The sequence below is a fragment of the Zingiber officinale genome, chromosome 11B, assembly GCF_018446385.1.
Source record: "Zingiber officinale cultivar Zhangliang chromosome 11B, Zo_v1.1, whole genome shotgun sequence".
NCBI classification, from domain to species: domain Eukaryota; kingdom Viridiplantae; phylum Streptophyta; class Magnoliopsida; order Zingiberales; family Zingiberaceae; genus Zingiber; species Zingiber officinale.
Genome location: NC_056007.1, coordinates 75,811,050 through 75,821,367, shown reverse-complemented (window position 1 = coordinate 75,821,367; position 10,318 = coordinate 75,811,050). Strand labels below are relative to the sequence as shown.

Genomic DNA, 10,318 nt, shown 5'->3' with positions numbered 1-10,318 from the left:
AAATTATATAAAATAGAAAAATATTTAAAATTTTAAAAACATTAAAAAATAGAAAATAGGAAAAAAATCAAAAAACACACAAAAAAATATTTTTTTTAAAAAAATACACATAAAAATAAAGGAAAATATGGAAAAAAAATAAAAAACGTAGAGTTTAAAAATAATAATAATATATGGTTAGTTTGTAACTAAGGATAATATAGTAAAATATTAAACTAGGTTATTCATTAAAATCTTTGAACAAATAAGTTTTTGTTACATTACCTAAATTGAATAAAATATTGATTATGTTTTATTCCCTATAATTTTAGTTATATGATTATTTGATAATCATATAACTAAGATTATACCGGATAACTTGAACCTAAATCAAACACATCCTTAGAGAATGAAGTTTCGTCTAGTGATATAGTTGATGATAAGAAATTAGTCAGTAATTGATATTTTTCCTTTAATAAGACCTACCACAATATTTGCTTTCCCTCCATTGAATACATCACGTTCTGTTCGAACATGCCTTGATCTTTGACTCCAATAAACACCCCTGTCGCAGCCAGAAAAATGAACAAACGCACAGGTACCAACTTACTGGCCAGGTTGGAAGGCGAACAGTAGTTCACCCATGTGAATCTACAAGTTTAGATGCTCATAAATCGATTATAGGACGACATGATCAGGCTGATGTTGCGTGGGTGGATTCACATGAGCAGACACAGAGTTGAAGGATCCTTCAAATACGCCAAATCCCCAACCCCATGCATCCATGTCGGCGCAACACCCTCCGCCTTCCTCGCTTAATCCCGTACAACTCCTTCCCATTGCAGCTTCATATGCATGTACATCTTCAAATGCCACTGTACAACCATTAATACACTAACACCAACTCTGCTCTTTCTTTGGCCGTCTTCTCTTGGCATCTTCTTGCCGAATCAAAGCTCGGAATTTTACTTGATGTGCACATTTGCAGCGACTGCGGCGAAAGGGATCAGTTGGCGGAGACAGAGACTCCGACTCGTGTTGATTTGCCTCGCCTTCCTCTGCTTCGCATCGTGGGTGTTGTTCCTGCTCCGGGGCGGAGCTGCGGCGGCGGTTCCGCTTCCGGTGACGCTCCGGAGAAGGCTGAGGGTGGTAATGCAGGATGTCACGGCGGCCTCGGCGGCGAACAGAGAATCGCCGGCGACGTTTGATGAGAGTAAGCGGCGGGCGCCGAGCTGCCCAGATCCTCTCCATAACCGGTAGACAGTATTTAATTAGGCGCCGCATATTTTTAGATATCATGTAAAACCAGTAGTAACTCATTCGAGCGATTAATTTTTGATGTGTTCGTGTATTAGATTAGAGTTCATGAACTTTGCTGATTGCTTGATCAGTTTTGATCTCTTCAAGTATTCTGCTGTTTTGCTCTGCAAACGGATGAACTATTTCGTCAAAGATAAAAAAAAAAACTATAGACAGCAGAGGAAGCATTGTCTAATTTGCTCCAGTCCTCGTCGGACTCAGAATACAAAATTGAAGAATAATTCATAACAACTATTATTATCATTTTTTTTTTTTTTGCCAATTCTCAATCATTCCTTCACACGATGGCATGAACATTATCACCTTATCCTGTCCAATGTATAGTCTACCGATCGAAGTTTGCTCACGGTCTCAGATGATTGGGTAATAATTCGAGATTGCTTGTTCAAACAAAAGTTCACACTGCATTTTCAGAAACACTAGTTGTTTATAGAATAGAAAGGAGCCATTTCTACTGTATCAGCACGCTGCGGGAACGCTGGCTGGGGTTGTCAGGCCGATTGAGAAGAAGAAGCTAAGCTACCCTGCAGCCCTTGATTTATTTTTTGAAAGGTACGCAAAATTAGCAACGTGATGCAGATGACACGCAAAGGTTGGAAAAGAAGAGGTAACCAATGACTATTTATGGGCGTCGTAAAGAACGTCAACTCAACTTGTTTGGGGAGAAGAAGGTGGGACGACGTTTGCCAATGGCCATGAATACTAAAGCAGCGATTCGATTCGCCATGGAAAGGATCGAACGAATCGACGACGGCTATTAAAAAAAGACAAAGAAAAAGGAAAACTTGATCGTCTGGTCATGTCTAATGTCTTAGACGGGTGTTTGCATGCTACTGTGTGGCTAGTTACTTAGCCGGTCCGTGTCAAAATCAAACAGTTGTTTCCTTTCAATTCGATAGGTGACCGGATGCAAGAGAGTATAATTGTAGTTAGATCTGATTCAGTCCGGAAATTAAATAGATGAATGACTAGTAAGAAGGTAGGAATATTGATAGGTGGAGAATATAGGGTTGGAAGCTAAGACTTGGAGTTGGAAATTGTAGACTTGTGTATACAACAAAGAGTATAAATACTAATGTTAGATTAAGAATCAGATAGGGAGTTCTTTATGTAGGTATTTCGATGTTCAAGTTAGAACCGTAACTTTCGATGAAAAATGGAGAAAAAGATAAATAGTAAAATAATAGTGTAGATGCATGTACGTGTGCATATCTAACCAACTGAGAGAACTCCTTTTTATACCGCCTCTCATAACCTCCATAATAATAAGACGTTGGAGAATATTTGAAGTCAGAATATGACAGGTAGTGGAGGATATACAATAGTCTTCCCCTAGGCAGAGGAAGGCTTTGCTGCGTGTATATATCAGAGTAGTGGAATATTCTCTAGTTAGTAACTGTTATTCTTCGATAGATTGTTGCGATTTTCTGACAATACTGTCTCCTACAGGGAGTCTAATCGGCTTGGGGTCGATCGTGTTTATGCTAGGAGTCATTCCTATTGGAAGTGGGGAGTTAAGTCTCGAAGTTTCGACCGGCTTTGGGACCTATCATGTTTTTGCTGGGAGTCATGCTTATGAGAAATGAGGAGCTGAGCACCGGAGATCTGACTAACTTTGGGACCGATCAGGTTTATGCTAGGAATCATACCCATAAGAAGTGAGGAGTTGAGCCCCAGAGATCCGATCAACTTTGGGGCCTATCAAGTTTATGCCGATAGTCATGCCAATAAGATGTGGAGAATTGAGCCTCGGATATCCGACCAGCTTTGCGGCCGATCGGGTTTATGGTGGGAGTCATGCCCATAAGAAGTGAGGAGTTAAGCCACGATATCCGACTAACTCTGGGGTCTATCGACTTTATGCTAGGAATCATGCCCATAAGAAGTGAGGAATTAAGCCACGATATCTGACTGCTCTGGGGCCTATCAGCTTTATACTCGGAGTCATGCCCATGAGAAGTGGGGAGCTAAGCCCTGAAAATTCGACCGACTATGGGGTGATCGGGTTTACACTAAGAGCCATGCCCATAAGAAATGGAGAGTTGAGATCGGGTTTATGTTGAGAACCATGCTCATGAGAAGTGGGGAGTTGAGTCTTGGAAATTCGACCAGTTCTGGGGTCGATTGAGTTTATGCTGGGAGTCATGCCTAAGAGAAGTGGGGAGTTGATCCACAGAGATTCGACTGGCTCTAGGATCGATTGGGTTTATGTTGGGAGTCATGCCTAAGAGAAGTGGGGAGTTGATCCTTGGAGATCCATTCGGCTCTGGGACCAATTAGGTTTATGCTGAGAGTCATGCCCAAGAGAAGTAGGGAGCTGAGCCCCACAGATCCTACCAACATTGGGGCTGATCGAGTTTATGTTGGGAGTCAATGCTATAAGAAATGGGGAGGTGAGCCCCGGAGATTCGACCGACTCTAAGGCCGATCAGGTTTATGCTGGGAGCTATGCCCATAAGAAATGAGAAGATGAGGCCCAGAGATCCTAATAGCTGTGGGGTCGATCGAGTTTATACTATGTGTCATGTTCATGAGAAGTTGGGAGCTGAGTCTCGTTGAAAGTGGTCCGTTCAGATACGTACTTCTTGACTTTAACTGTCACTTCACATTAACTTTGACTCACATATCGTCTTGAATATCGACCCCACATTACTTTTGGGGTCACTTATAATGCTCCGTATCAAGATCACGGGGGTGTTAAAAATAAATTCGATCCATTAATTTGATCTGAATTAATTTGAAAAATATCGGACTCGGATTCATGATTTTTAAATTTGGATTGGATTCATGGAGATTTTTAAAATATATTAGTATCGGATGAGTTTGTATTGATAGAAATTTAGGGTTTATGATTTTTTTTAAGTTAAATGAAATTTTATTTTTAAAGTTAATATGTTTTATGTATATAATAAGTAAAATGTTGGTAGGATAATAAAAAGTATTAAGATAAAAGTAAAAATTTATAAAAGAATAGTAAACTTGTTTCAACCGAGTTGGTCGGATTATTTGGATTGGTCGAATTATCTGAATTTGAGTTTGAATTTAAGATTTTTAAATTATATTAATATTTAGATAGGATTTGAATTCGAATTCGGATTCAGATTTAGATTCGGATTAGGATTGAAATTTTTTTATAATATGTTTATTTCGATCTGATCCGAACCCATTCCATCCAATCAAATTCACACCAGTACGAAATAATTATAAAAAATTGAGTGCAATCTGGCTGGGCACGGGCTGAACTAAGGTGCAAAAGCCCATATCATATGGATATATATGGATCTTAGTTCACTCGTTCAAACAAACCAGACCAGGCCACTTAAACTGAGCAAACTTAGTATTTGATAAAAATTTATTTAAATTTAACTGAGAGTTCAATAATATATAAATGAATTAAGTTTAAATTTATAAAATAAAAATCAAGTCATTTTGACAATTAATTAATTTTAGATACATGACTTAATCTAACTTAATTATCTTATGAACCAAATTTCAACATTATAAAACTTGACTTCACTATTTAACCCCTTACCCCACCCAACTCCCAATTAACTAGGGATGAAAAAGAGTCGAACTGAGTTGAATAGTATTAAGCTTGATCTCGATTCATTTAAGTTATATTTGGGCTCGAGCTTGGCTCAAGATCGAATTACACTTTTATTACAAGGCTCGAACTTGGTTCATTTTGAATTACTAAGTTCACGAACAGTTCGAGCTCGGTTCGTTATTAGCTTAATTATCATAGTTAATAAACCTAGGTTAAGCGAGCTCGAGTTCATTTTAGAATTCATTTTTGGGCTCATTTTGCAGGTTCGCTAAGCGAGCTCGAAAACTCATTTGAATAAATATTCAAAATCTAATAATTAAAATAATATAAACTCAATACATCATTGAACATCTCAAACTACTATATTAAACTTCCAAACACAACACATTATTGAACATGTTTACGAGCCCTTTAATCGAGTCGAGCTCGAGCCCGAGTTCACGAGCTTATAAATGAACATATTCTCAAGCCCTTTAAATGAGCCGAGCTCGAGCCCGAGTTCACGAGCCTATAAATGAACATGTTCTTGAGCCCTTTAAACGAGCCGAGCTTAAGCTCGAGCTCGCGAGCCTATAAACGAATATGTTCATGACCTCACGAGTCGAATATCCTTAAGCTCGAGCTCAGTTCAATAAAACTGTCGAGCTCAAAATCGAGCTCAGTTCGATAAGCTAAATGAATGAACTCGAATAAATTTTTCACCGAATCAAATTCGGAATAACTCATGAACCGTTTAATTCATTTATATCCCTACAACCCACCCGCCCAAATCCTTTTCATCCTAGTGGAAATAATGCAGTCCAAGACGTTCCCAAAGATCAAAATAACACAAATTTTAAATATTTTTTTTCGTAAATTCATTTATCTTCATTTTTAGTTAAATTTTATTTTGCTAATAAATCAGTCAAGAAAATTCTTAATACGATTTCGTTTTTTTTAAAAAATTTTTTAGACATGATATAATATTTTTCTTCCTTAAATATCTATTTTATTTTTTATTTTTTTTCAGATTTAGCTCGTTCTATAAATATATTTTTTACTAAAGATATAATTAATAATTAATAAAATTGTTCTAACAAAATCAATAAATGTTAATCTGTATTCTTGCTAGTAAAACATCGTTACTATAAAAAAAAAAAAAACAAACCCAAAAAACAAAGAAGGCAAGGGACTACTAGTTTATTAAACTAGAGATAGCCAACCATGGACGACTTGAACGTGCCGTGGAATTGAAATGTCTCGGAAGGTTCGTGGAAATGATTGAAGACCACGAGGAACAAAATCACCCGCTTTGCAAATTAAATCTCTTTCAAAATACTTTGCATTTCGAGAACAAAAACCTTTTTTTAAAAAAACCAATCAAAAGCACGAGAAGATATTGTCGTCAATAGATGAGTGGCGTAAGGAATCTTCTTTCCCCAAAGCCATTTTAATTTATCATCAATCTACTTGGCCTCTTTCCCTATTCAATATAATTGAAGGACATGACCCTATGCCATGTCCCCTACACCCACCCTCACTTGATTGCCTTGTGCCTTCACTACTACGGTCCTTAATTCCCTTTAAAATTTTGTAACAGTCGTCCCGTTGTCAACAAAATTCATCATAATTTCCCCACGTACACTCTACGTTTCTGACCATGAAATAATTAACAATAAATAATGTCATTAATTACCACGGGAAGAAGAATAAAGAGACGCACATAATAATACGCACTTATATATCTCACTCCACTTCTTGTTTGTGGTTCCACTTTTGCTTTCTCTGTTCTTCCATTTCCGACTCTTCAATTAATCACGCAAATTATAGTTTGAAATGCTCTGCCTTTTGCTCTTCTGTGTAGCTCTGTTTCTGAGGCCGCCGGCATCAGCCTCGTGGGATAGCTATTCGCCGCCGGAGTGCCCGTACCCTTGCTTGCCGCCGCCCACCTCGGTGAGCATCTGCCCTCCGCCGCCGCCTCCGGCGGCCAGCTATCCGCCTCCATCACCGCCGGTTGCTGGCGGTGCTACTCCGGGATACTATTATCCTCCTCACAATTACTTTCCGGCGCCGCCGCCGCCGAATCCTGTATTGCCGTGGTTCCCGTGGTACTACACGTCTCCTCCCTCGGCCTCGGCGGCTTCTTTTGTCGAGCAGGATGCCGGCGTTCTCATTGCCTCTTTAGTAATGTTCGCGTTGTGTTTGATTTTGTTCTAAATTAGGCATGTTAGTTTCTTGCCGGTAATTGTAGCAAATTGAATCAAGAAGATAAGAAGGTTTTCAATTCAATTCATGCTTCCTCACATCGTACCGTTCCTTGACATTTTCTTGGTTTATTCGAAACAATTGATCTTAGAATTTAGTTTTACCAAAACAATTAATAATAACAAAATAGCAAAAAGGGGGGAAAATTGTCCAAAAAATAGCTTAGAAAAATAAAAAACAGTTCTTTAAGTTATCGTTGTAAACATATTTATTATGTCTTTGAATTTGCATATTGTCTATATATATCTTCAACAAGAAAGAAGATTCAAATTTTAAAAGAATATATAGAGGTTAATCTCTCCTGCTCATTAAATATGAAACTAAACTAGCTGATTGAAATATTAAACTCATTCAAACTCTCCTAAAAACTTGAGCATATATTTATTAATATTATATGTTCCAAGCTTATAACTTATATAAACTCACTTGGGTTTTCAATTAGAGTAAGTTTCTTTAACATCTATTCTCATGTAATAGAGGTTATTTCGCAAATGATAGGAACCAATCATGCCTAGTGAGACCGAACTGATTTAACCAAAACCGAATGTTCTTATATGATATTGGCAACGAATAAGTCACAAGACAATTGTCTTCAACATTGACGAAGTCGTTGCACAGCAAGGGAGAGCTGGACCTCCATGAATGCTTGCGAAGCAAGAGAGAGAGAGAGAGTTAGAATGAAGGTCAAGGAGTACCCTGACTCAACCACTCAAACGCTCATCAAGTCAAGTTTCTAGCAAGGGAGGTGGAGAAGAAGAACAATAGATTAGGAAATACTGATGGTTTAAATGTGTGTGTGTGCGCGTACCTTTGCTTACAAGAACATACTTCTTTTATATATCACTTATGCAAAAGAAATGATACCTTTCTCCTCATGGATGGGATGTCATATCCCGGTAGCAAAATGTCATGTCATCGAACCCAGGGATCATGTCCCCCACATTTTGTACTATAGGGGATCATATTGGATCATGTTGTCCCACGCTATGGAGATCATATTGTTCCATGTGTTATGTCAGTCCATGTGCTATCCCACGTGTAATGGACTGTACTGACCCACGTACTATGTCAGCCCGTGTGGTGTCCTAGGTGTTATTGAGTAGGCTAGGTTGGTTGGGCTAGAGGATTTGACCTGTTGAGTCAAGGGGCATCAGGTTGATGGAGTCGAGATGGTTGAGCTGGAGGTGTTAGATCGACGAGGCAAAGCCAGGAGGTATCGGATCGATGGAGCTGAGCTAGGTGAGCCAGGAGTGTCTAGTCGGTGAAGCTGAGTGGGGTGAGCAGGAGGTGTTGGCTCAGTAGGGCCAAGATGACTGGGTCAGAGGTGTTGGCGAGGTTGAGATGAACGAGTAGGAGCATCGGATCAGCATAGCTGAGAGGTTGAGCAGGAGGTGTTGGCTCCACAGGGCCAGAGACGTCGAGTCTGTGAGGTAGAGATGGCTGAGCAAGAGGTGTTGAGTTGGCCTTTGTTGGGAAGACTCCTTGGGAGAGGTCAACGATTCGACACTTGACACACTCTGCGGAGTTATGTTGACCAAGTTAAAGGCCCACCATGTAAACCCTTATTTACCTCTACATCATAAGTATTCCCTCAAGTCTAATTGAATGAGACAGGAGTCCGACTGATTGGACCGTCGATACCAAAGATCAGGGAAGTCTTCCACTTTTAATGTAAATATGACTTGTTAGTAATGAGATGATTGCATATTAGACTTGGGCATGGAGACTCTGCTTAGGGCAGGGGAGATGAAATGTCAATGACCGTTTGGATAGGGGGAGCGAATGTTTGATTCTTGATTATGTCCGAGTTAGGAAAGAATAATAAGTAGATTCATGACTATGTCTTAGTTGGGAAAGAATAGTAAGCTCAATCTCATGGCTCATGAATACCTGTGGAATCAGAGAGAGAATAGCTTGATCCACAACTATATCCGAATCGAGAAAGAATAACAAGTTGATCCACGACTATGTCTGAGTCGGGGGAGAATAGTAGGCTCAATCTCATGACTCTTGAATACTCGTGGAGTAGGAGAGAGAATAGTTCGATTCACGATCATGTTCGAGTTGGGAGAGAACAGTAGACTCAATCTCACAACTTTTGAATATCCATAAAGTTGGAGAGAGAATAACTCAATCCGTGACTATATTCGAGTCGGGAGAGAATAGTAGGCTCAACCTTATCACTCCTAAATACTCATGGAGTTAGAGAGAGAATAATAGGTTCAATCTCACGATTCCTAAATACTTATGGAGTCAGAGATAGAATGACTTGATCCGTGACTATGTCTGCGTTGGAAAATATTGTATCCTGAAAATAAAAATTATTGATGGGCACTACTAGTCTGAGACCAGGGGATATATAAGATCAATTCGTGACTATATCCGAGTTAGGAGAGATTGGATCCTAAAAAGGGCAATTGCTAATAGATGTCATTAGTCTAAGATTAAGAGGGCAACAAAAGGGTTATTTCATCAAAATTCTCAGATTCACTATGCTGAAAATAGTTCTACTTCTAAGTCGAAAGGCAAGAAGAAGAAGAAACAGACTGTCTCAGCAAAGAAGGTGAATAAACCTCAGGGTACAGGACAAAAAGCTGGAATGAAGAAGCCGAAGGACAAGTGCTTCATCTGCAAGCAATCAGGACATTGGAAGGCGGACTGTCCTCGTAGGAAAGAGAACAATAAAGGTATATCTCATGCTCTAGTAATTGAAACATGTTTAGCGGTGTTATCTACCAGTACCTTGTGTGTAAATACGGGAGCCACTGATCATGTCTGCAACTCTTTGCAGGGGTTCCAGGAAACTCGATGACTATTTGAAGGAGAGATAACCATCTACATGGGCAATGCTACTAAGGTGGCGGCTGTTGCAGTGGGAGACGTCTACTTATCTTTTGATAGGAATAAAAGTTTGATTTTAAGAAATTATCTTTATGTACCCAGTTTTAGAAAGAATTTAATTTCAATTTCTAAACTGTATTTGGATGGATATACTGTTTCTTTCAGTAACAATGTAGTTATAAAGAGAAATAGAGTTATTATCTGTTATGGTGCATTGGTTGACAATTTATATACATTAAATCTAATTCCTCCCACAAAGCAACAAATGAAAATTAATAACACATCTTCTAACTCTAGTAATAGAAAAGAACCTTCGAAAATGAACCAAACATATCTTTGACATCTAAGGCTTGGTCATATTAACTTAAGTAGGATTCAAAAGTTTAT

General features: G+C 38.8%; 1 protein-coding gene across 1 annotated transcript; it reads left to right on the top strand.

The window, feature by feature from the left end:
* The first annotated feature begins 6,571 nt into the window (after positions 1–6,571).
* On the top strand, positions 6,572–7,114 carry LOC122034747 (extensin-like). Its single transcript, XM_042594088.1, has one exon. It carries the CDS (start codon positions 6,662–6,664, stop codon positions 7,040–7,042), a length of 381 nt encoding a protein of 126 aa, XP_042450022.1. The 5' UTR covers positions 6,572–6,661; the 3' UTR covers positions 7,043–7,114.
* The last annotated feature ends 3,204 nt before the right edge of the window (positions 7,115–10,318 follow it).